The sequence below is a fragment of the Oncorhynchus mykiss genome, chromosome 9 (assembly GCF_057628025.1).
Source record: "Oncorhynchus mykiss isolate SJ-2025 chromosome 9, ASM5762802v1, whole genome shotgun sequence".
NCBI classification, from domain to species: domain Eukaryota; kingdom Metazoa; phylum Chordata; class Actinopteri; order Salmoniformes; family Salmonidae; genus Oncorhynchus; species Oncorhynchus mykiss.
The window spans coordinates 70,685,614-70,713,384 of NC_143030.1; the positions used below are offsets into that span (position 1 = coordinate 70,685,614).

General features: G+C 47.6%; 1 protein-coding gene across 3 annotated transcripts; it reads right to left on the bottom strand.

Moving 5' to 3' along the window:
• Positions 1–27,771, bottom strand: LOC110532689 (ADP-ribosylation factor 3). 3 transcript variants are annotated; one of them, XM_021616782.3, is made up of 6 exons: positions 27,699–27,764; positions 27,522–27,614; positions 26,320–26,556; positions 5,970–6,080; positions 4,968–5,092; positions 1–4,487 (listed from the first exon to the last, which is right to left on the bottom strand). In XM_021616782.3, the coding sequence occupies exons 3-6, from the start codon at positions 26,465–26,467 to the stop codon at positions 4,326–4,328; spliced, it is 546 nt and encodes a 181-aa protein (XP_021472457.1). In that variant the 5' UTR covers positions 26,468–26,556; positions 27,522–27,614; positions 27,699–27,764; the 3' UTR covers positions 1–4,325. The 3 variants fall into 3 exon arrangements, with proteins under 3 accessions (XP_021472457.1, XP_021472458.1, XP_090041340.1); XM_021616783.3 differs by lacking the exon at positions 27,522–27,614 and having other exon boundaries at positions 27,699–27,771; XM_090185214.1 differs by lacking the exon at positions 27,699–27,764 and having other exon boundaries at positions 27,522–27,650.

Consider the following 27,771-nt stretch of genomic DNA (forward strand, 5'->3'; position numbering starts at 1 on the left):
TTCAGAGTTTTTATCACTGAGTTTATTACAGAATTTTCCTGACTTTTCAACTCCAAGGGTCAACTCTTAACTTTGAATATTTTTAATAGCAGAGGGAAAGGGAAATGGAAAGAACAGCCTTCTGTTACTGTAAAAAAAAAAAAGTAGAAAGGTGTCAGCCAGTCCTGAATCTGTCATCTGAGGTTCAATCTACAGACTACAGACTATTATTTTAGACAGACTACTATGAGTGGGATGGCTCCATGACAGACTACTATGATGGTTCCATGACAGACTACTATGATGGCTCCATGACAGACTACTATGATGGCTCCATGACAGACTACTATGATGGCTCCATGACAGACTACTATGATGGCTCCATGACAGACTACTATGAGTGGGATGGCTCCATGACAGACTACTATGATGGCTCCATGACAGACTACTATGATGGCTCCATGACAGACTACTATGAGTGGGATGGCTCCATGACAGACTACTATGATGGCTCCATGACAGACTACTATGATGGCTCCATGATTGCCCAAGCTTCTGTCGCCAGACCTCGTCAGATTCTTCACCAGAGAATCATCATTATCCCTTGTGGCCCTAGCGTGTCCGCCTTTCTGACTGTCTGTCAGTCCGGGGCCAGGCTGTGTGTGGAGGCAGGTTGATGCTCCAGTCCCCAGTCCTCTGCATGGCCTTCACATCCAGGCTGGTCGCCATTCCCTTCAACAGATTGATGAATTGATTGTGGGGCTGCTGCCAGTGTGTCTGTGCCCTGGGCGAGGGGTGTCCCGGTTACGGAAGAAAATCCCAGCTATGGCACCCGCCCTGGGGCCGCTATTGTGGCTGGCCTGCAGGGGGCCCAGGGGGCCAGGAGCCCAGGGAGCAGCTCTCTCTGACCCACATACTGCTGTCACACCCCTGGAGACACAGCACTGGAGATGGAGGGGAAAGGTTGTGGGGGGCGGATTGGGACGGGGGCTTGGTTAGGGGGCCAGTGCTGGAGCTGGGGGGGAGTGGGCTCGAAACACAGGGCTGTTGCAGGGACCGGACATGGGCTAGTGGTATGAGAGGGCTGGGGTGAATAGGGACCTCTGAACACCCCAAAACTAAAAAAAAGTCCTAACTCGATTTGAAGACGTGGAATCGAAATGTTTCCAAGAAACACAAGTTGAATGTTGCCATTTGTATTGATCTACCAGAGCAGTTAACAGGTAAACTAGTATCACCGGACACATACTCACCAATACATATGTACTCATGACTAGGATCCAATCGTCAATCCATTTTTGAGCATTAACATTAATAACTGAACCTTGTTTCAATGCTTTTTAACACACATTGTTAATTGGAATGTTAAGTAATTGCATTGTTAAAGTAATATAACATTAAAAAAATGACAAAATCTCGCACAGACTCAACTGAGTTAAAGGATGGAAATGAAGTGATATATTTAGCAACAACTGTGGTCCCACACACAAACCATCATCAGGGTGCAAGGCGTTTCAACACTAGTGATACTGTATAAGGCCACAAAAACAATTGTCGCACCAAACCAAACTCAATGTAGGAAATGTAATACACAAGCTGTGATGTTATATTCATACATCTAAACAAATCAGTCCATAAACGAATGCTGATATCTACAATTGAACATATCAACCACAATGATTACTTTCAGGTAAATGTCACATATATTCTTACAGGTGTACAGTACCAGTCAAAGGTTTGGACACACCAACTCATTCAACGGTTTTTCTTTCTTTTTACTATTTTCTACATTGTAGAACATGAGTGAAGACATTAAAAAACTATGGTTACATGTAGTAACCAAAAAAGTGTTAAACAAATCAAAATATATTTTATATTTGAGAGTCTTCAAAGTAGCCAGCCTTTGCCTTGATGACAGCTTTGCACACTCTTGGCATTCTCTCAACCAGCTACATGAGGTAGTCACCTGGAATGCATTTCAATTAACAGGCGTACCTTGTTAAAAGTTCATTTGTGGAATTTATTTCATTCTTAATGCGTTTCAGCCAAACAGTTGTGTTGTGACAAGGTAGGGGTGGTATACAGAATATAGCCCTATTTGGTAAAATACCAAGTTCATATTATGGCAAGAACAGTTCAAATAAGCAAAGAGAAACTACAGTCCACCATTACTTTAAGACATGAAGGTCAGTCAATGAAACTGGCTCTCTCATGAGGACCGTTACAGGAAAGGAGACCCAGAGTTATCTCTGCTGCAGAGGATACGTTCATTAGAGTTACCAGCCTCAGATTGCAGCCCAAATAAATGCTCCACAGAGTTCAAATAACAGACACATCTCAACATCAATTGTTCAGAGGAGACTGTGTGAATCAGGCCTTCATGGTTGAATTGCTGTAAATAAACCACTACTAAAGGACACCAATAAGAAGAAGAGACTTGCTTGGGCCAAGAAACATTGAGCAATGGACATTAGACCGGTGGAAATATGTTCTTTGGTCTGATGAGTCCAAATTTGAGATTTTTGGTTCCAACCGCCATGTCTTTGTGAGACGCAGAGTAGGTGAACGAATGATCTCTGCATGTGTGGTTCCCACCGTGAAGCATGGAGGAGGAGGTGTGATGGTGCTTTGCTGGTGACACTGTCAGTCAATTATTTAGAAATCAAGGCACACTTTACCAACATGGCTACCACAGCATTCTGCAGCGATACGCCATCCCATCTGGTTTGCGCTTAATGGAACTATAATTTATTTTTCAACAGGACAATTAGTTAAAACACACCTCCAGGCAGTGTAAGGGCTATTTGAACAAGAAGGAGAGTGATTGAGTGCTGCATCAGATGACCTGGCCTCCACAATCACCCGACCTCAACCCAATTGAGATGGTTTGGGATGAGTTGGACCGCAAAGTGAAGGCAAAGAAGCCAACAAGTGCTCAGCATATGTGGGAACTCCTTCAAGACTGTTGGAAAAGCATTCCAGGTGAAGCTGGTTGAAAGAATGCCAAGAGTGTGCAAAGCTGTCATCAGGGCAAAGGGTGGCTACTTTGAAGAATCTATAATCTAAAATATATTTAGATTTCTTAAATAGTTTTTTTGGTTACTACATGATTCCATAAGTGTTATTTCATAGTTTTGATGTCTCACTATTATTCTACAATGTAGAACATAGTAAAAATAATATCCTAATGCAAGAGGGCATAATCTTTGAAATGCAAGAGGGCATAATGTATTATTCCAGCCAATGTGCAATTTAGATTTTGGCCACTAGGTGGCAGCAGTGTATGTGCAAAGTTTTAGACTGATCCAATAAACCATTGCATTTCTGTTAAAAATGTTGTATTTCCCATGTCCTGGGAAATGTTCTTGTTACTTACAACCTCATGCTAATCGCATTAGCCTACATTAGCGTCCTCTTGGACGGTTTAAGAATTAAATAAATTCCACAAATGAACTTTTAACAAGGTACGCCTGTTAATTGAAAGGCATTCCAGGTGACTACCTCATTAAGCTGGTTGATAGAATGCCAAGAGAGTGCAAAGCTGTCATCAAGACAAAGGGTGGCTACTTTGAAGAATATAAATATGTTTAACACTCTTTTGCTTACTACATGATGCCATGTGTTCTTTCATAGTGTTGATGTCTAAACTATTATTCTACAATGTAGAAAATAGTAAAAATAAAGAAAAAACCTTGAATGAGTAGGTGTGTCCAAACTTTTGATACTGTATGTTTGTACTTGTTAAGCAAAACATGTAAATATACAGTTGACATAGAAAAAAGCATGCTTTTGCATATTGGACGTGTTTTACACAAACCTATGTCACTGTTCATTAATATCTACCACTACTGCATTGCTCCAACCAGCAGTAGCAATTTTAGTGTAAAAAGAGAATAGTGTCAGAAGACTGGCTAAATATATAACATTAGACAGATTTCATTTCCAAGAGATCGTTTACTGTATGGCCATGCATAATACTGTGTTCCAAACCAAACTAACATTGCCATTGTCCATTCTGAAATAAATAATAAATAAATAAATGGTGTTGCTAAATACTTTTTCAATGTTATTATTAAGGTTAATGTATTGACATTGATGGCCCGCAGCTGGACAGCGCTAACCATTTGTAATAGTTGACAACAGGCTGAAAATGTCCTCAAGGAATGGGGATATGGATCCTCAAGCAATAGGGATATTCTCTCTAAGTCCCCTTCCTACACACCAATCACATTTCACTCCCACCATGTCAGGATTTTTCACTTAATGGATCAAATAAAACCAACTACCACTTTTTGATTCAAGAGCTGACACTAAGGTTTCTCCTCACTCTCCTCTGATTGGTCCACTCACTTCTTGTTCTTCAGCTGATTGGCCAGCCAGTCGAGGCCCTCGTACAGGCCGTCTCCGCTGGTGGCGCAGGTGGCCTGGATGTACCAGTTACGGTGACGTAGGGAGTGGAGACCCAGCTTGTCTGTGATCTCTGCTGCGTTCATGGCATTGGGCAAGTCCTACACAGGACGTGAGGTAAAGATGGAAGGATACGAGTGGAGAAAAGCACATGGGAGAGTAGGATAGGTGTAAGGAAAGTATAGGTAAACAGAAGGACAGGTAGCGAGGAAAAGCACATGAGAGAGTAGGATAGGTGTAAGGAAAGCATAGGTAAACAGAAGGACAGGTAGCGAGGAAAAGCACATGAGAGAGTAGGATAGGTGTAAGGAAAGCATAGGTAAACAGAAGGACAGGTAGCGAGGAAAAGCACATGAGAGAGTAGGATAGGTGTAAGGAAAGCATAGGTAAACAGAAGGACAGGTAGCGAGGAAAAGCACATGAGAGAGTAGGATAGGTGTAAGGAAAGCATAGGTAAACAGAAGGACAGGTAGCGAGGAAAAGCACATGATTTAGACACAGGTAACAGATACAAATACATGGTGAGTGAGGCTATTTTAATATAATAAAATAAAATAGAATAAGCACTTTATTGTCCCTACCTGTTTGTTAGCGAAGATAAGAAGCACGGCGTCTCGTAGCTCATCCTCAGCCAGCATCCTCATCAGCTCCTCTCGAGCCTCATTCACCCGCTCACGATCATTACTGTCCACCACGAAGATCAGACCTGGAACCGCAACAGACCTGACTTCAACACACAACATACCCTCAAGGTAGCAACCAGGAATCGGAACAAGCCTGTCAACACACTACAGACCCTATGAGGACCAAGGTTTACTGTCTGACATCCCCCTCTATCAGAATGAACAGGTTAAAGGTAGTCAGCGAAATGACGTTGCCACCTGCAGCACCACAGATATAGAGATGAGTGAGATACAAGGCTTGGCTCTCACACAGTCACACACAGTATCTGTGCAGCTGCATGGGTTCATATCAGGCCTTTACAATGTGGTAGCCACGGGACCAAAACAGAGGAGAAGTTGAGCCTCGCGCTGTACCCACCATGCTGTTCACTTCCTGCATCTATGTAATGTCGCTGACTCTACCTTTAATGTTCCAAGGGCTGTGAAAGAGGGGTTTTGTACACATACTGTATCATAGGTACAATATATAATAGAAAAACAAATAATATATAATAGACAAAATCATAATACCAATCTGGTAAAATGCTTGGAATTTGGCTTGAAAAACGTGCTTATTTGAGGCCGTTAATGCAGTATGCAAATGTCTATAACCAGAGTGTGAGTCAGCCCAATACATCATTGTGTTGGATGTGTCATAGGTCTGGAGTGCCAGTCTTTGTCCCAGCGTGGGCCTATAGCCCTCAAATTCAAATCTCAAAGCCAGTTCCATTGCTTTTCTTTTTTTCATTCTTCCCCTATAATTTGTGACTGATTTAGACACCAGGTGTGTGCAATACATGATCAGGTTGAACAGAAACCTAGCAGTGTTGCAGACCTCATAGAGCTCTCCTGCTCAGCTTACACGTCACAAGAATGTGTTAGCCTGCTGAGCTAAAGCTTATTAGCTCCCACTATACTTACCCTGTGTGTTCTGGAAGTAGTGTCTCCACAGCGGCCGGATCTTGTCCTGGCCACCCACGTCCCACACTGTGAAACTGATGTTCTTATACTCAACCGTCTCCACGTTAAACCCTGAGCAGGGGAAGGAGCGTGTGTGTTATAAATGCCATATAAACAGCTGTAGGTATGTTATAAACCCTGAGCAGGGGAAGGAGCGTGTGTGTTATAAATGCCATATAAACAGCTGTAGGTATGTTATAAACCCTGAGCAGGGGAAGGAGCGTGTGTGTTATAAATGCCATATAAACAGCTGTAGGTATGTTATAAACCCTGAGCAGGGGAAGGAGCGTGTGTGTTATAAATGCCATATAAACAGCTGTAGGTATGTTATAAACCCTGAGCAGGGGAAGGAGCGTGTGTGTTATAAATGCCATATAAACAGCTGTAGGTATGTTATAAACCCTGAGCAGGGGAAGGAGCGTGTGTGTTATAAATGCCATATAAACAGCTGTAGGTATGTTATAAACCCTGAGCAGGGGAAGGAGCGTGTGTGTTATAAATGCCATATAAACAGCTGTAGGTATGTTATAAACCCTGAGCAGGGGAAGGAGCGTGTGTGTTATAAATGCCATATAAACAGCTGTAGGTATGTTATAAACCCTGAGCAGGGGAAGGAGTGTGTGTGTTATAAATGCCATATAAACAGCTGTAGGTATGTTATTAACACCTTATAAAGAGCTGTGTGTGTGTTATAAATACCATATAAACAGTTGTAGATGTGTAATGATTAAAGGCCAATGCAGTCAAAATTCAGTTTGTCCTGTATTTTGTATCACAGCTGATGAAACTAACACTGTAAAGGGGTGTGTTTTTTTGAATCAGTGTTATTTCCTGATAGTTGCTGGTTGAAAATGCAATCTACACAGGAGCTTCTAATCAGCAGGTTCTCATAGGCGGGAGTTACAGCTTTCCATGGTGACATCACCATGCGGTAAATTGGTTGATAGACCAATAACAAAGCGAGTTAGGAACTCAGTTGGGGTCTCAACTTACTGTTGAGAGTTAGAACAGTAGAATACACAAGGTGCAAGTTTTAAATTTGGTTGTGCATCAACAATTTTTCTCTTGTTATGTCAGACACTGACTGTGTGTGATTTATGACCATTAAGACGGGAGCTACTAAGTCCTTTTGTCCTTTTTTCTCCTCCTGCACATACTGTTGTTGTTGTTGTTTTACTGTTACAAACTGTCTTTCTATTTGTGCAAATTAAAACTAAACAAAGACAGCTAGCAATTTTTAGATTAGTAAAATATTTTAGCCAGCGATCTAAACTTGTAGTAATCATGTCCGAATACTGACCAGTCACACAGGGCATTGCCCAGGGGCCCTGACCTCCATGGGACCCCCATTGATTTTGTTAGTGACTCTCACTTAGATATCATTAACATGGCATTAGTCATGGCAAAATGGGAAGAATGGCAGGAAATTAGCTTTAAAACTGAAAACATTATCTCCACACCATGGCAAAAGGCATGCATTTGGTTATACTTCTTTTTTTTTGTTGAATTTTAGCCCTTTTTCTCCCCAATTTCATAGTATCTAATTGTTGTAGTAGCTACTATCTTGTCTCATTGCTACAACTCCCGTACGGGCTCGGGAGAGACGAAGGCTGAATGTCATGCGTCCTCCGATACACAACCCAACCAGCCGTACTGCTTCTTAACACAGCGCGCATCCAACCTGGAAGTCAGCCGCACCAATGTGTCGGAGGCTACACCGTGCACCTGGCAACCTTGGCTAGCGCGCACTGCGCCCTGCCTGCCACAGGAGTCGCTGGTGCGCGATGAGACAAGGAGATCCCTACCGACCAATCCCTCCCTAACCCGGACGACGCTAGGCCAATTGTGCATCGCCCCACGGACCTCCCGGTCGCAGCCGGTTACGACAGAGCCTGGGCGCAAACCCAGGGACTCTGATGGCACAGCTGGCGCTGCAGTACAGCGCCCTTAACCACTGCGCCACCCGGGAGGCCTGGTTATACATCTTAAAAAATGATCTCTGCCTCATAGCAAAATGTGTGGAACTGCAGAAAACTTGCTTTAAAACGGCAACATACTTTTTGGAGGGAAGGAACTCAGTCTCAACTTAGTGTTGAACGTTAGAATATTAGAAGACACAATGTGCATGTTTGAAATGTGGTTGTGCATTAGCATTTTTTCTCTTGATATGTCAGTCACTGACTGTCAATCAATTAGCCATGTCGGCTAATAATTTTTGTCTAGCCAGCTATCTAAACTAGTAAATCATGGCCAAATACCAACCAGGCACGCAGGACACATGCCCAGGGGGTACTGGTTCAGAGTCAATGTGGAGGCTATATACAGGGGGTACCGGTGCAGAGTCAATGTGGAGGCTATATACAGGGGGTACCGGTGCAGAGTCAATGTGGAGGCTATATACAGGGGGTACTGGTACAGAGTTAATGTGGAGGCTATATACAGGGGGTACTGGTACAGAGTTAATGTGGAGGCTATATACAGGGGGTACCGGTACAGAGTCAATAAGGAGGCTATATACAGGGGGTACTGGTTCAGAGTCAATGTGGAGGCTATATACAGGGGGTACCGGTGCAGAGTCAATGTGGAGGCTATATACAGGGGGTACTGGTACAGAGTTAATGTGGAGGCTATATACAGGGGGTACCGGTACAGAGTCAATAAGGAGGCTATATACAGGGGGTACTGGTTCAGAGTCAATGTGGAGGCTATATACAGGGGGTACCGGTGCAGAGTCAATGTGGAGGCTATATACAGGGGGTACCGGTGCAGAGTCAATGTGGAGGCTATATACAGTGGGTACCGGTGCAGAGTCAATGTGGAGGCTATATTCAGGTGGTACTGGTACAGAGTCAATGTGGAGGCTATATACAGGGGGTACCGGTGCAGAGTCAATGTGGAGGCTATATACAGGTGGTACTGGTACGTCAATGTGGAGGCTATATACAGGGGGTACCGGTGCAGAGTCAATGTGGAGGCTATATACAGGTGGTACTGGTACGTCAATGTGGAGGCTATATACAGGTGGTACTGGTACAGAGTCAATGTGGAGGCTATATACAGGTGGTACTGGTACGTCAATGTGGAGGCTATATACAGGGGGTACCGGTACAGAGTCAATGTGGAGGCTATATACAGGTGGTACTGGTACGTCAATGTGGAGGCTATATACAGGGGGTACCGGTGCAGAGTCAATGTGGAGGCTATATACAGGTGGTACTGGTACGTCAATGTGGAGGCTATATACAGGTGGTACTGGTACAGAGTCAATGTGGAGGCTATATACAGGTGGTACTGGTACGTCAATGTGGAGGCTATATACAGGTGGTACTGGTACAGAGTCAATGTGGAGGCTATATACAGGGGGTACAGGTACAGAGTCAATGTGGAGGCTATATACAGGGGGTACCGGTGCAGAGTCAATGTGGAGGCTATATACAGGGGGTACCGGTGCAGAGTCAATGTGGAGGCTATATACAGGTGGTACTGGTACGTCAATGTGGAGGCTATATACAGGGGGTACCGGTGCAGAGTCAATGTGGAGGCTATATACAGGGGGTACCGGTACAGAGTCAATGTGGAGGCTATATACAGGGGGTACCAGTGCAGAGTCAATGTGGAGGCTATATACAGGGGGTACCGGTACAGAGTCAATGTGGAGGCTATATACAGGGGGTACAGGTACAGAGTCAATGTGGAGGCTATATACAGGGGGTACCGGTGCAGAGTCAATGTGGAGGCTATATACAGTGGGTACCGGTGCAGAGTCAATGTGGAGGCTATATTCAGGTGGTACTGGTACAGAGTCAATGTGGAGGCTATATACAGGGGGTACCGGTGCAGAGTCAATGTGGAGGCTATATACAGGTGGTACTGGTACGTCAATGTGGAGGCTATATACAGGGGGTACCGGTGCAGAGTCAATGTGGAGGCTATATACAGGTGGTACTGGTACGTCAATGTGGAGGCTATATACAGGTGGTACTGGTACAGAGTCAATGTGGAGGCTATATACAGGTGGTACTGGTACGTCAATGTGGAGGCTATATACAGGGGGTACCGGTACAGAGTCAATGTGGAGGCTATATACAGGTGGTACTGGTACGTCAATGTGGAGGCTATATACAGGGGGTACCGGTGCAGAGTCAATGTGGAGGCTATATACAGGTGGTACTGGTACGTCAATGTGGAGGCTATATACAGGTGGTACTGGTACAGAGTCAATGTGGAGGCTATATACAGGTGGTACTGGTACGTCAATGTGGAGGCTATATACAGGTGGTACTGGTACAGAGTCAATGTGGAGGCTATATACAGGGGGTACAGGTACAGAGTCAATGTGGAGGCTATATACAGGGGGTACCGGTGCAGAGTCAATGTGGAGGCTATATACAGGGGGTACCGGTGCAGAGTCAATGTGGAGGCTATATACAGGTGGTACTGGTACGTCAATGTGGAGGCTATATACAGGGGGTACCGGTGCAGAGTCAATGTGGAGGCTATATACAGGGGGTACCGGTACAGAGTCAATGTGGAGGCTATATACAGGGGGTACCAGTGCAGAGTCAATGTGGAGGCTATATACAGGGGGTACCGGTACAGAGTCAATGTGGAGGCTATATACAGGGGGTACCGGTGCAGAGTCAATGTGGAGGCTATATACAGGGGGTACCGGTACAGAGTCAATGTGGAGGCTATATAGAGGGGGTACCGGTACAGAGTCAATGTGGAGGCTATATACAGGGGGTACCGGTGCAGAGTCAATGTGGAGGCTATATACAGGGGGTACTGGTTTAGAGTCAAAGTGGAGGCTATATACAGGGGGTACTGGTTCAGAGTCAATGTGGAGGCTATATACAGGGGATACTGGTTCAGAGTCAATGTGGAGGCTATATACAGGGGGTACTGGTTCAGAGTCAATGTGGAGGCTATATACAGGGGGTACCGGTGCAGAGTCAATGTGGAGGCTATATACAGGGGGTACCGGTGCAGAGTCAATGTGGAGGCTATATACAGGGGGTACCGGTGCAGAGTCAATGTGGAGGCTATATACAGGGGGTACCGGTGCAGAGTCAATGTGGAGGCTATATACAGGGGGTACCGGTGCAGAGTCAATGTGGAGGCTATATACAGGGGGTACCGGTACAGAGTCAATGTGGAGGCTATATACAGGAGGTACCGGTGCAGAGTCAATGTGGAGGCTATATACAGGGGGTACCGGTACAGAGTCAATGTGGAGGCTATATACAGGGGGTACCGGTGCAGAGTCAATGTGAAGGCTATATACAGGGGGTACCGGTTCAGAGTCAATGTGGAGGCTATATACAGGGGGTACCGGTGCAGAGTCAATGTGGAGGCTATATACAGGGGGTACTGGTTCAGAGTCAATGTGGAGGCTATATACAGGGGGTACTTGTTCAGAGTCAATGTGGAGGCTATATACAGGGGGTACTGGTTCAGAGTCAATGTGGAGGCTATATACAGGGGGTACCGGTGCAGAGTCAATGTGGAGGCTATATACAGGGGGTACAGGTACAGAGTCAATGTGGAGGCTATATACAGGGGGTACTGGTTCAGAGTCAATGTGGAGGCTATATACAGGGGGTACCGGTGCAGAGTCAATGTGGAGGCTATATACAGGGGGTACCGGTGCAGAGTCAATGTGGAGGCTATATACAGGGGGTACTGGTACAGAGTTAATGTGGAGGCTATATACAGGGGGTACTGGTACAGAGTTAATGTGGAGGCTATATACAGGGGGTACCGGTACAGAGTCAATAAGGAGGCTATATACAGGGGGTACTGGTTCAGAGTCAATGTGGAGGCTATATACAGGGGGTACCGGTGCAGAGTCAATGTGGAGGCTATATACAGGGGGTACTGGTACAGAGTTAATGTGGAGGCTATATACAGGGGGTACCGGTACAGAGTCAATAAGGAGGCTATATACAGGGGGTACTGGTTCAGAGTCAATGTGGAGGCTATATACAGGGGGTACCGGTGCAGAGTCAATGTGGAGGCTATATACAGGGGGTACTGGTGCAGAGTCAATGTGGAGGCTATATACAGGGGGTACCGGTGCAGAGTCAATGTGGAGGCTATATACAGGTGGTACTGGTACAGAGTCAATGTGGAGGCTATATACAGGGGGTACCGGTGCAGAGTCAATGTGGAGGCTATATACAGGTGGTACTGGTACGTCAATGTGGAGGCTATATACAGGGGGTACCGGTGCAGAGTCAATGTGGAGGCTATATACAGGTGGTACTGGTACGTCAATGTGGAGGCTATATACAGGTGGTACTGGTACAGAGTCAATGTGGAGGCTATATACAGGTGGTACTGGTACGTCAATGTGGAGGCTATATACAGGGGGTACTGGTACAGAGTCAATGTGGAGGCTATATACAGGGGGTACAGGTACAGAGTCAATGTGGAGGCTATATACAGGGGGTACCGGTGCAGAGTCAATGTGGAGGCTATATACAGGGGGTACCGGTGCAGAGTCAATGTGGAGGCTATATACAGGTGGTACTGGTACGTCAATGTGGAGGCTATATACAGGGGGTACCGGTGCAGAGTCAATGTGGAGGCTATATACAGGGGGTACCGGTACAGAGTCAATGTGGAGGCTATATACAGGGGGTACCGGTACAGAGTCAATGTGGAGGCTATATACAGGGGGTACCAGTGCAGAGTCAATGTGGAGGCTATATACAGGGGGTACCGGTACAGAGTCAATGTGGAGGCTATATACAGGGGGTACCGGTGCAGAGTCAATGTGGAGGCTATATACAGGGGGTACCGGTACAGAGTCAATGTGGAGGCTATATAGAGGGGGTACCGGTACAGAGTCAATGTGGAGGCTATATACAGGGGGTACCGGTGCAGAGTCAATGTGGAGGCTATATACAGGGGGTACTGGTTTAGAGTCAAAGTGGAGGCTATATACAGGGGGTACTGGTTCAGAGTCAATGTGGAGGCTATATACAGGGGATACTGGTTCAGAGTCAATGTGGAGGCTATATACAGGGGGTACTGGTTCAGAGTCAATGTGGAGGCTATATACAGGGGGTACCGGTGCAGAGTCAATGTGGAGGCTATATACAGGGGGTACCGGTGCAGAGTCAATGTGGAGGCTATATACAGGGGGTACCGGTGCAGAGTCAATGTGGAGGCTATATACAGGGGCGGTGCAGAGTCAATGTGGAGGCTATATACAGGGGGTACCGGTGCAGAGTCAATGTGGAGGCTATATACAGGGGGTACCGGTACAGAGTCAATGTGGAGGCTATATACAGGAGGTACCGGTGCAGAGTCAATGTGGAGGCTATATACAGGGGGTACCGGTACAGAGTCAATGTGGAGGCTATATACAGGGGGTACCGGTGCAGAGTCAATGTGGAGGCTATATACAGGGGGTACTGGTTCAGAGTCAATGTGGAGGCTATATACAGGGGGTACTTGTTCAGAGTCAATGTGGAGGCTATATACAGGGGGTACTGGTTCAGAGTCAATGTGGAGGCTATATACAGGGGGTACCGGTGCAGAGTCAATGTGGAGGCTATATACAGGGGGTACAGGTACAGAGTCAATGTGGAGGCTATATACAGGGGGTACTGGTTCAGAGTCAATGTGGAGGCTATATACAGGGGGTACCGGTGCAGAGTCAATGTGGAGGCTATATACAGGGGGTACCGGTGCAGAGTCAATGTGGAGGCTATATACAGGGGGTACTGGTACAGAGTTAATGTGGAGGCTATATACAGGGGGTACTGGTACAGAGTTAATGTGGAGGCTATATACAGGGGGTACCGGTACAGAGTCAATATGGAGGCTATATACAGGGGGTACTGGTTCAGAGTCAATGTGGAGGCTATATACAGGGGGTACCGGTGCAGAGTCAATGTGGAGGCTATATACAGGGGGTACTGGTACAGAGTTAATGTGGAGGCTATATACAGGGGGTACCGGTACAGAGTCAATAAGGAGGCTATATACAGGGGGTACTGGTTCAGAGTCAATGTGGAGGCTATATACAGGGGGTACCGGTGCAGAGTCAATGTGGAGGCTATATACAGGGGGTACTGGTGCAGAGTCAATGTGGAGGCTATATACAGGGGGTACCGGTGCAGAGTCAATGTGGAGGCTATATACAGGTGGTACTGGTACAGAGTCAATGTGGAGGCTATATACAGGGGGTACCGGTGCAGAGTCAATGTGGAGGCTATATACAGGTGGTACTGGTACGTCAATGTGGAGGCTATATACAGGGGGTACCGGTGCAGAGTCAATGTGGAGGCTATATACAGGTGGTACTGGTACGTCAATGTGGAGGCTATATACAGGTGGTACTGGTACAGAGTCAATGTGGAGGCTATATACAGGTGGTACTGGTACGTCAATGTGGAGGCTATATACAGGGGGTACCGGTACAGAGTCAATGTGGAGGCTATATACAGGTGGTACTGGTACGTCAATGTGGAGGCTATATACAGGTGGTACTGGTACAGAGTCAATGTGGAGGCTATATACAGGTGGTACTGGTACGTCAATGTGGAGGCTATATACAGGGGGTACCGGTGCAGAGTCAATGTGGAGGCTATATACAGGGGGTACTGGTTCAGAGTCAATGTGGAGGCTATATACAGGGGGTACCGGTGCAGAGTCAATGTGGAGGCTATATACAGGGGGTACAGGTACAGAGTCAATGTGGAGGCTATATACAGGGGGTACTGGTTCAGAGTCAATGTGGAGGCTATATACAGGGGGTACCGGTGCAGAGTCAATGTGGAGGCTATATACAGGGGGTACCGGTGCAGAGTCAATGTGGAGGCTATATACAGGGGGTACTGGTACAGAGTTAATGTGGAGGCTATATACAGGGGGTACTGGTACAGAGTTAATGTGGAGGCTATATACAGGGGGTACCGGTACAGAGTCAATATGGAGGCTATATACAGGGGGTACTGGTTCAGAGTCAATGTGGAGGCTATATACAGGGGGTACCGGTGCAGAGTCAATGTGGAGGCTATATACAGGGGGTACTGGTACAGAGTTAATGTGGAGGCTATATACAGGGGGTACCGGTACAGAGTCAATAAGGAGGCTATATACAGGGGGTACTGGTTCAGAGTCAATGTGGAGGCTATATACAGGGGGTACCGGTGCAGAGTCAATGTGGAGGCTATATACAGGGGGTACTGGTGCAGAGTCAATGTGGAGGCTATATACAGGGGGTACCGGTGCAGAGTCAATGTGGAGGCTATATACAGGTGGTACTGGTACAGAGTCAATGTGGAGGCTATATACAGGGGGTACCGGTGCAGAGTCAATGTGGAGGCTATATACAGGTGGTACTGGTACGTCAATGTGGAGGCTATATACAGGGGGTACCGGTGCAGAGTCAATGTGGAGGCTATATACAGGTGGTACTGGTACGTCAATGTGGAGGCTATATACAGGTGGTACTGGTACAGAGTCAATGTGGAGGCTATATACAGGTGGTACTGGTACGTCAATGTGGAGGCTATATACAGGGGGTACCGGTACAGAGTCAATGTGGAGGCTATATACAGGTGGTACTGGTACGTCAATGTGGAGGCTATATACAGGTGGTACTGGTACAGAGTCAATGTGGAGGCTATATACAGGTGGTACTGGTACGTCAATGTGGAGGCTATATACAGGGGGTACCGGTGCAGAGTCAATGTGGAGGCTATATACAGGTGGTACTGGTACGTCAATGTGGAGGCTATATACAGGTGGTACTGGTACAGAGTCAATGTGGAGGCTATATACAGGTGGTACTGGTACGTCAATGTGGAGGCTATATACAGGTGGTACTGGTACAGAGTCAATGTGGAGGCTATATACAGGGGGTACAGGTACAGAGTCAATGTGGAGGCTATATACAGGGGGTACCGGTGCAGAGTCAATGTGGAGGCTATATACAGGGGGTACCGGTGCAGAGTCAATGTGGAGGCTATATACAGGTGGTACTGGTACGTCAATGTGGAGGCTATATACAGGGGGTACCGGTGCAGAGTCAATGTGGAGGCTATATACAGGGGGTACTGGTTCAGAGTCAATGTGGAGGCTATATACAGGGGATACTGGTTCAGAGTCAATGTGGAGGCTATATACAGGGGGTACTGGTTCAGAGTCAATGTGGAGGCTATATACAGGGGGTACCGGTGCAGAGTCAATGTGGAGGCTATATACAGGGGGTACCGGTGCAGAGTCAATGTGGAGGCTATATACAGGGGGTACCGGTGCAGAGTCAATGTGGAGGCTATATACAGGGGGTACCGGTGCAGAGTCAATGTGGAGGCTATATACAGGGGGTACCGGTGCAGAGTCAATGTGGAGGCTATATACAGGGGGTACCGGTACAGAGTCAATGTGGAGGCTATATACAGGAGGTACCGGTGCAGAGTCAATGTGGAGGCTATATACAGGGGGTACCGGTACAGAGTCAATGTGGAGGCTATATACAGGGGGTACCGGTGCAGAGTCAATGTGAAGGCTATATACAGGGGGTACCGGTTCAGAGTCAATGTGGAGGCTATATACAGGGGGTACCGGTGCAGAGTCAATGTGGAGGCTATATACAGGGGGTACTGGTTCAGAGTCAATGTGGAGGCTATATACAGGGGGTACTTGTTCAGAGTCAATGTGGAGGCTATATACAGGGGGTACTGGTTCAGAGTCAATGTGGAGGCTATATACAGGGGGTACAGGTACAGAGTCAATGTGGAGGCTATATACAGGGGGTACTGGTTCAGAGTCAATGTGGAGGCTATATACAGGGGGTACCGGTGCAGAGTCAATGTGGAGGCTATATACAGGGGGTACCGGTGCAGAGTCAATGTGGAGGCTATATACAGGGGGTACTGGTACAGAGTTAATGTGGAGGCTATATACAGGGGGTACTGGTACAGAGTTAATGTGGAGGCTATATACAGGGGGTACCGGTACAGAGTCAATAAGGAGGCTATATACAGGGGGTACTGGTTCAGAGTCAATGTGGAGGCTATATTCAGGGGGTACCGGTGCAGAGTCAATGTGGAGGCTATATACAGGGGGTACTGGTACAGAGTTAATGTGGAGGCTATATACAGGGGGTACCGGTACAGAGTCAATAAGGAGGCTATATACAGGGGGTACTGGTTCAGAGTCAATGTGGAGGCTATATACAGGGGGTACCGGTGCAGAGTCAATGTGGAGGCTATATACAGGGGGTACTGGTGCAGAGTCAATGTGGAGGCTATATACAGGGGGTACCGGTGCAGAGTCAATGTGGAGGCTATATACAGGTGGTACTGGTACAGAGTCAATGTGGAGGCTATATACAGGGGGTACCGGTGCAGAGTCAATGTGGAGGCTATATACAGGTGGTACTGGTACGTCAATGTGGAGGCTATATACAGGGGGTACCGGTGCAGAGTCAATGTGGAGGCTATATACAGGTGGTACTGGTACGTCAATGTGGAGGCTATATACAGGTGGTACTGGTACAGAGTCAATGTGGAGGCTATATACAGGTGGTACTGGTACGTCAATGTGGAGGCTATATACAGGGGGTACCGGTACAGAGTCAATGTGGAGGCTATATACAGGTGGTACTGGTACGTCAATGTGGAGGCTATATACAGGTGGTACTGGTACAGAGTCAATGTGGAGGCTATATACAGGTGGTACTGGTACGTCAATGTGGAGGCTATATACAGGTGGTACTGGTACAGAGTCAATGTGGAGGCTATATACAGGGGGTACAGGTACAGAGTCAATGTGGAGGCTATATACAGGGGGTACCGGTGCAGAGTCAATGTGGAGGCTATATACAGGGGGTACCGGTGCAGAGTCAATGTGGAGGCTATATACAGGTGGTACTGGTACAGAGTCAATGTGGAGGCTATATAGAGGGGGTACCGGTGCAGAGTCAATGTGGAGGCTATATACAGGTGGTACTGGTACAGAGTCAAAGTGGAGGCTATATACAGGGGGTACCGGTGCAGAGTCAATGTGGAGGCTATATACAGGTGGTACCGGTGCAGAGTCAATGTGGAGGCTATATACAGGTGGTACTGGTACAGAGTCAATGTGGAGGCTATATACAGGGGGTACCGGTGCAGAGTCAATGTGGAGGCTATATACAGGTGGTACTGGTACGTCAATGTGGAAGCTATATACAGGTGGTACTGGTACAGAGTCAATGTGGAGGCTATATACAGGGGGTACTGGTACAGAGTCAATGTGGAGGCTATATACAGGGGGTACCGGTGCAGAGTCAATGTGGAGGCTATATACAGGTGGTACTGGTACGTCAATGTGGAGGCTATATACAGGTGGTACTGGTACAGAGTCAATGTGGAGGCTATATACAGGGGGTACCGGTACAGAGTCAATGTGGAGGCTATATACAGGGGGTACCGGTACAGAGTCAATGTGGAGGCTATATACAGGGGGTACCGGTGCAGAGTCAATGTGGAGGCTATATACAGGGGGTACCGGTACAGAGTCAATGTGGAGGCTATATAGAGGGGGTACCGGTACAGAGTCAATGTGGAGGCTATATACAGGGGGTACCGGTGCAGAGTCAATGTGGAGGCTATATACAGGGGGTACTGGTTCAGAGTCAAAGTGGAGGCTATATACAGGGGGTACTGGTTCAGAGTCAATGTGGAGGCTATATACAGGGGGTACTGGTTCAGAGTCAATGTGGAGGCTATATACAGGGGGTACTGGTTCAGAGTCAATGTGGAGGCTATATACAGGGGGTACCGGTGCAGAGTCAATGTGGAGGCTATATACAGGGGGTACCGGTGCAGAGTCAATGTGGAGGCTATATACAGGGGGTACCGGTGCAGAGTCAATGTGGAGGCTATATACAGGGGGTACCGGTGCAGAGTCAATGTGGAGGCTATATACAGGGGGTACCGGTGCAGAGTCAATGTGGAGGCTATATACAGGGGGTACCGGTACAGAGTCAATGTGGAGGCTATATACAGGAGGTACCGGTGCAGAGTCAATGTGGAGGCTATATACAGGGGGTACCGGTACAGAGTCAATGTGGAGGCTATATACAGGGGGTACCGGTGCAGAGTCAATGTGAAGGCTATATACAGGGGGTACCGGTTCAGAGTCAATGTGGAGGCTATATACAGGGGGTACCGGTGCAGAGTCAATGTGGAGGCTATATACAGGGGGTACTGGTTCAGAGTTAATGTGGAGGCTATATACAGGGGGTACTGGTTCAGAGTCAATGTGGAGGCTATATACAGGGGGTACTGGTTCAGAGTCAATGTGGAGGCTATATACAGGGGGTACTGGTACAGAGTTAATGTGGAGGCTATATACAGGGGGTACCGGTACAGAGTCAATAAGGAGGCTATATACAGGGGGTACAGGTTCAGAGTCAATGTGGAGGCTATATACAGGGGGTACCGGTGCAGAGTCAATGTGGAGGCTATATACAGGGGGTACTGGTACAGAGTTAATGTGGAGGCTATATACAGGGGGTACCGGTACAGAGTCAATAAGGAGGCTATATACAGGGGGTACTGGTTCAGAGTCAATGTGGAGGCTATATACAGGGGGTACCGGTGCAGAGTCAATGTGGAGGCTATATACAGGTGGTACTGGTGCAGAGTCAATGTGGAGGCTATATACAGGGGGTACCGGTGCAGAGTCAATGTGGAGGCTATATACAGGTGGTACTGGTACAGAGTCAATGTGGAGGCTATATACAGGTGGTACTGGTACGTCAATGTGGAGGCTATATACAGGGGGTACTGGTGCAGAGTCAATGTGGAGGCTATATACAGGGGGTACCGGTGCAGAGTCAATGTGGAGGCTATATACAGGGGGTACCGGTGCAGAGTCAATGTGGAGGCTATATACAGGTGGTACTGGTACGTCAATGTGGAGGCTATATACAGGGGGTACCGGTGCAGAGTCAATGTGGAGGCTTTATACAGGTGGTACTGGTACGTCAATGTGGAGGCTATATACAGGTGGTACTGGTGTGGAGGCTATATACAGGTGGTACTGGTACGTCAATGTGGAGGCTATATACAGGGGGTACCGGTACAGAGTCAATGTGGAGGCTATATACAGGTGGTACTGGTACGTCAATGTGGAGGCTATATACAGGTGGTACTGGTACAGAGTCAATGTGGAGGCTATATACAGGTGGTACTGGTACGTCAATGTGGAGGCTATATACAGGTGGTACTGGTACAGAGTCAATGTGGAGGCTATATACAGGGGGTACAGGTACAGAGTCAATGTGGAGGCTATATACAGGGGGTACCGGTGCAGAGTCAATGTGGAGGCTATATACAGGGGGTACCGGTGCAGAGTCAATGTGGAGGCTATATACAGGTGGTACTGGTACAGAGTCAATGTGGAGGCTATATAGAGGGGGTACCGGTGCAGAGTCAATGTGGAGGCTATATACAGGGGGTACCGGTACAGAGTCAATGTGGAGGCTATATACAGGTGGTACTGGTACGTCAATGTGGAGGCTATATACAGGTGGTACTGGTACAGAGTCAATGTGGAGGCTATATACAGGTGGTACTGGTACGTCAATGTGGAGGCTATATACAGGTGGTACTGGTACAGAGTCAATGTGGAGGCTATATACAGGGGGTACAGGTACAGAGTCAATGTGGAGGCTATATACAGGGGGTACCGGTGCAGAGTCAATGTGGAGGCTATATACAGGGGGTACCGGTGCAGAGTCAATGTGGAGGCTATATGCAGGTGGTACTGGTACAGAGTCAATGTGGAGGCTATATAGAGGGGGTACCGGTGCAGAGTCAATGTGGAGGCTATATACAGGTGGTACTGGTACAGAGTCAATGTGGAGGCTATATACAGGGGGTACCGGTGCAGAGTCAATGTGGAGGCTATATACAGGTGGTACCGTTGCAGAGTCAATGTGGAGGCTATATACAGGTGGTACTGGTACAGAGTCAATGTGGAGGCTATATACAGGGGGTACCGGTGCAGAGTCAATGTGGAGGCTATATACAGGTGGTACTGGTACGTCAATGTGGAAGCTATATACAGGTGGTACTGGTACAGAGTCAATGTGGAGGCTATATACAGGGGGTACCGGTACAGAGTCAATGTGGAGGCTATATACAGGGGGTACCGGTGCAGAGTCAATGTGGAGGCTATATACAGGTGGTACTGGTACGTCAATGTGGAGGCTATATACAGGTGGTACTGGTACAGAGTCAATGTGGAGGCTATATACAGGTGGTACTGGTACGTCAATGTGGAGGCTATATACAGGTGGTACTGGTACAGAGTCAATGTGGAGGCTATATACAGGGGGTACTGGTACAGAGTTAATGTGGAGGCTATATACAGGGGGTACCGGTGCAGAGTCAATGTGGAGGCTATATACAGGGGGTACCGGTGCAGAGTCAATGTGGAGGCTATATACAGGGGGTACAGGTACAGAGTCAATGTGGAGGCTATATAGGGGGTACTGGTACAGAGTTAATGTGGAGGCTATATACAGGGGGTACCGGTACAGAGTCAATGTGGAGGCTATATACAGGGGGTACCGGTACAGAGTCAATGTGGAGGCTATATACAGGGGGTACCGGTACAGAGTCAATGTGAATGCTATATACAGGGGGTACCGGTACAGAGTCAATGTGGAGGCTATATACAGGGGGTACTGGTACAGAGTTAATGTGGAGGCTATATACAGGGGGTACCGGTGCAGAGTCAATGTGGAGGCTATATACAGGGGGTACCGGTACCGAGTCAATGTGGAGGCTATATACAGGGGGTACCGGTACAGAGTCAATGTGGAGGCTATATACAGGGGGTACCGGTACAGAGTTAATGTGGAGGCTATATACAGGTGGTACTGGTACAGAGTCAATGTGGAGGCTATATACAGGGGGTACTGGTACAGAGTCAATGTGGAGGCTATATACAGGGGGTACCGGTGCAGAGTCAATGTGGAGGCTATATACAGGGGGTACCGGTACAGAGTCAATGTGGAGGCTATATACAGGGGGTACCGGTACAGAGTCAATGTGGAGGCTATATACAGGGGGTACCGGTGCAGAGTCAATGTGGAGGCTATATACAGGGGGTACCGGTACAGAGTCAATGTGGAGGCTATATACAGGGGGTACCGGTGCAGAGTCAATGTGGAGGCTATATACAGGGGGTACCGGTACAGAGTCAATGTGGAGGCTATATACAGGGGGTACCGGTGCAGAGTCAATGTGGAGGCTATATACAGGGGGTACTGGTACAGAGTCAATGTGGAGACTATATACAGGGGGTACCGGTACAGAGTCAATGTGGAGGCTATATACAGGGGGTACAGGTACAGAGTCAATGTGGAGACTATATACAGGGGGTACCAATACAGAGTCAATGTGGAGGCTATATACAGGGGGTACCGGTAAAGAGTCAATGTGGAGGCTATATACAGGGGGTACCAATACAGAGTCAATGTGGAGACTATATACAGGGGGTACCAATACAGAGTCAATGTGGAGGCTATATACAGGGGGTACCGGTGCAGAGTCAATGTGGAGGCTATATACAGGGGGTACCGGTGCAGAGTCAATGTGGAGGCTATATACAGGGGGTACTGGTACAGAGTCAATGTGGAGGCTATATACAGGGGGTACCAATACAGAGTCAATGTGGAGACTATATACAGGGGGTACCAATACAGAGTCAATGTGGAGGCTATATACAGGGGGTACCGGTGCAGAGTCAATGTGGAGGCTATATACAGGGGGTACCGGTGCAGAGTCAATGTGGAGGCTATATACAGGGGGTACTGGTACAGAGTCAATGTGGAGGCTATATACAGGGGGTACCGGTGCAGAGTCAATGTGGAGGCTATATACAGGGGGTACCGGTGCAGAGTCAATGTGGAGGCTATATACAGGGGGTACTGGTACAGAGTCAATGTGGAGGCTATATACAGGGGGTACCAATACAGAGTCAATGTGGAGACTATATACAGGGGGTACCAATACAGAGTCAATGTGGAGGCTATATACAGGGGGTACCGGTGCAGAGTCAATGTGGAGGCTATATACAGGGGGTACCGGTGCAGAGTCAATGTGGAGGCTATATACAGGGGGTACTGGTACAGAGTCAATGTGGAGGCTATATACAGGGGGTACCAATACAGAGTCAATGTGGAGACTATATACAGGGGGTACCAATACAGAGTCAATGTGGAGGCTATATACAGGGGGTACCGGTGCAGAGTCAATGTGGAGGCTATATACAGGGGGTACCGGTGCAGAGTCAATGTGGAGGCTATATACAGGGGGTACTGGTACAGAGTCAATGTGGAGGCTATATACAGGGGGTACCGGTGCAGAGTCAATGTGGAGGCTATATACAGGGGGTACCGGTGCAGAGTCAATGTGGAGGCTATATACAGGGGGTACTGGTACAGAGTCAATGTGGAGGCTATATACAGGGGGTACCAATACAGAGTCAATGTGGAGACTATATACAGGGGGTACCAATACAGAGTCAATGTGGAGGCTATATACAGGGGGTACCGGTGCAGAGTCAATGTGGAGGCTATATACAGGGGGTACCGGTGCAGAGTCAATGTGGAGGCTATATACAGGGGGTACTGGTACAGAGTCAATGTGGAGGCTATATACAGGGGATACCAATACAGAGTCAATGTGAAGACTATATACAGGGGGTACCAATACAGAGTCAATGTGGAGGCTATATACAGGGGGTACCGCTGCAGAGTCAATGTGGAGGCTATATACAGGGGGTACCGGTGCAGAGTCAATGTGGAGGCTATATACAGGGGGTACTGGTACAGAGTCAATGTGGAGGTTATATACAGGGGGTACCGGTGCAGAGTCAATGTGGAGGCTATATACAGGGGGTACTGGTACAGAGTCAATGTGGAGGTTATATACAGGGGGTACCGGTGCAGAGTCAATGTGGAGGCTATATACAGGGGGTACCGGTGCAGAGTCAATGTGGAGGCTATATACAGGGGGTACCGGTGCAGAGTCAATGTGGAGACTATATACAGGGGGTACCAATACAGAGTCAATGTGGAGGCTATATACAGGGGGTACCGGTACAGAGTCAATGTGGAGGTTATATACAGGGGGTACCGGTGCAGAGTCAATGTGGAGGCTATATACAGGGGGTACTGGTACAGAGTCAATGTGGAGGTTATATACAGGGGGTACCGGTGCAGAGTCAATGTGGAGACTATATACAGGGGGTACTGGTTCAGAGTCAATGTGGAGGCTATATACAGGGGGTACCAATACAGAGTCAATGTGGAGACTATATACAGGGGGTACCAATACAGAGTCAATGTGGAGGCTATATACAGGGGGTACCGGTACAGAGTCAATGTGGAGGTTATATACAGGGGGTACCGGTGCAGAGTCAATGTGGAGGCTATATACAGGGGGTACCGGTACAGAGTCAATGTGGAGGTTATATACAGGGGGTACCGGTGCAGAGTCAATGTGGAGGCTATATACAGGTGGTACTGGTACAGAGTCAATGTGGAGGCTATATACAGGGGGTACCGGTGCAGAGTCAATGTGGAGGCTATATACAGGGGGTACCGGTGCAGAGTCAAAGTGTAGGCTATATACAGGTGGTACTGGTACAGAGTCAATGTGGAGGCTATATACAGGGGGTACCGGTGCAGAGTCAATGTGGAGGCTATATACAGGGGGTACCGGTGCAGAGTCAATGTGGAGGCTATATACAGGGGGTACTGGTACAGAGTCAATGTGGAGGTTATATACAGGGGGTACCGGTGCAGAGTCAATGTGGAGGCTATATACAGGGGGTACCGGTGCAGAGTCAATGTGGAGGCTATATACAGGGGGTACTGGTACAGAGTCAATGTGGAGGTTATATACAGGGGGTACCGGTGCAGAGTCAATGTGGAGGCTATATACAGGGGGTACCGGTGCAGAGTCAATGTGGAGGCTATATACAGGGGGTACCGGTGCAGAGTCAATGTGGAGGCTATATACAGGGGGTACCGGTGCAGAGTCAATGTGGAGGCTATATACAGGTGGTACTGGTACAGAGTCAATGTGGAGGCTATATACAGGGGGTACCGGTACAGAGTCAATGTGGAGGCTATATAGAGGGGGTACCGGTACAGAGTCAATGTGGAGGCTATATACAGGGGGTACCGGTGCAGAGTCAATGTGGAGGCTATATACAGGGGGTACCGGTGCAGAGTCAATGTGGAGGCTATATACAGGGGGTACCGGTACAGAGTCAATGTGGAGGCTATATACAGGGGGTACTGGTACAGAGTCAATGTGGAGGCTATATACAGGGGGTACCGGTACAGAGTCAATGTGGAGGCTATATAGAGGGGGTACCGGTACAGAGTCAATGTGGAGGCTATATACAGGGGGTACCGGTGCAGAGTCAATGTGGAGGCTATATACAGGGGGTACCGGTGCAGAGTCAATGTGGAGGCTATATACAGGGGGTACCGGTACAGAGTTAATGTGGAGGCTATATACAGGGGGTACCGGTGCAGAGTCAATGTGGAGGCTATATACAGGTGGTACTGGTACGTCAATGTGGAGGCTATATACAGGTGGTACTGGTACGTCAATGTGGAGGCTATATACAGGGGGTACCGGTGCAGAGTCAATGTGGAGGCTATATACAGGGGGTACCGGTACAGAGTCAATGTGGAGGCTATATACAGGGGGTACCGGTGCAGAGTCAATGTGGAGGCTATATACAGGGGGTACCGGTACAGAGTCAATGTGGAGGCTATATAGAGGGGGTACCGGTACAGAGTCAATGTGGAGGTTATATACAGGGGGTACCGGTGCAGAGTCAATGTGGAGGCTATATACAGGGGGTACCGGTGCAGAGTCAATGTGGAGGCTATATACAGGGGGTACCGGTGCAGAGTCAATGTGGAGGCTATATACAGGGGGTACCGGTACAGAGTCAATGTGGAGGCTATATAGAGGGGGTACCGGTGCAGAGTCAATGTGGAGGTTATATACAGGGGGTACCGGTGCAGAGTCAATGTGGAGGCTATATACAGGAGGTACCGGTACAGAGTCAATGTGGAGGCTATATACAGGGGGTACCGGTGCAGAGTCAATGTGTAATTTGTACACATACCCAGCAATTAGTTGATATTGATATAAAAATGTCTGCATTGGGCCTTCAAGGATAAGTAACATTTCTACATGACAACACATTTGACTTTTCTCTCATCCTTTATAGCCAATGACCTTCATTTTGAGACTTTCCATACCGATAGTGGGGATGGTGGTGACAATCTCTCCCAGCTTCAGTTTGTATAGGATGGTGGTCTTCCCTGCAGCGTCCAGCCCCACCATCAGGATCCTCATCTCTTTCTTCCCTAACAGGCTCTTCAGCAGGTTGCCAAAGATGTTCCCCATGGTAACTGACTGGCTGGTGGTTGGCTGGCTGGCTGGTTGACTGGCTGGTGACTGGCTGGCTGGTCAGACCTCAACTCACTGCTACAGAGCTGATGGGCAAAGAAGCTGGATGTTAGGGCCCAGAGTCTTTCCTGATCTTGTAACTTAACCAAGGAAAAATTGTCTCTAGTTGCATGCCACTATTGGGAGAATTATTCGTAGGGCTCAGTTTTTCCTGACCTGACCAGGCAAAAGTCTGGAGGCCCGGCCAAGTCACAAGGTCAGGAAAAAACTGTTACACCCTGGAATAAGCTAATTCAACCATAGCCTAAATGGCAAGTCAGCGGCTGAACAAACAGTGAGTTTGTACATTTACTGAGTCAGAACCACAGAGAGGACACACAGTAGCCCTTCAACCACTACTCAGCCCATTAACACCTCATAACGGCTCCAAACCACCTCGGAGGAAAAGCAATAAAGTCTACTTCACACCTCTACAGGCAGGCTGAGGAAGCCGACCTGTCTGAAGGCCAGTCAGCTGGCCTGGTGAGAAGAGCTGCCACGTTGTAGGCTCACACTACCTACCGCAATCCTTTGTTGAGCTGGGGTTATGTGGTTTATAGTAGTTATAATCTATACATTGAAATATATTATTTCATCCCTACAGTAGGCTGTAGTCCTAAAGCATATTGTTCTAGGGTGACACACAGCAGGTGAATTCTAACATTAGTCTTCTGTTCTGAGTCAAACATATTTAAATAGCCTAGGTAAAAAATACATGGACGAATGTGTTCATAAATAGATCTTTCAATCACTGCATCACAGTGGCGGCATATGATACTATAAAACACATCTGTCGTTGCGCAAGAGCACTCGCAGTGATGGCAGCACCCTCCGCTAAATGCGCCAGGGTCTGTGGAGTGGAACACCCTGTATCTTTGAAGCACACTGCGCACCACAAAAAAATGCAGGTTCAATCGAATAATAATCTGGTAGATATCACATGTAGACAGTCACACTGTAAACATCAGAAATGCGATGGTTATTTCATCCATAGGCATATTATGATTCTCACCTTCTCCAGTCACGACACGACGCAATGCTTAGGTGGCCTGAATGGACGACGTTAATTCACTAGAATCACTACCAACACATAGTTGTTTCATTTCTGTAATGACATGACACGATTCTTGTATTTCAACAGTTTTACGTTATCCATAATTTTCTAAATGTCCATCTCATCCCCACCTACCTCTTTTAGCCGTACCAGCTGGATTCGGGCAGTGGCGTTTGACTCTCGCGAGAAGACGCCAAGAATGGCAGAG

What these genes read in the sequence shown, in the direction of transcription:
- LOC110532689 (XM_021616783.3), bottom strand. Translation starts at nt 26,467, where the DNA reads ATGGGGAACATCTTTGGCAACCTGCTGAAGAGCCTGTTAGGGAAGAAA. An exon ending in CTACTTCCAGAACACACAGG is followed by an intron (nt 5,093 to 5,969) that starts GTAAGTATAGTG and finishes TTGCGGTTCCAG; the next exon opens with GTCTGATCTTCGTGGTGGAC. An exon ending in TTATCTTCGCTAACAAACAG is followed by an intron (nt 4,488 to 4,967) that starts GTAGGGACAATA and finishes CGTCCTGTGTAG; the next exon opens with GACTTGCCCAATGCCATGAA.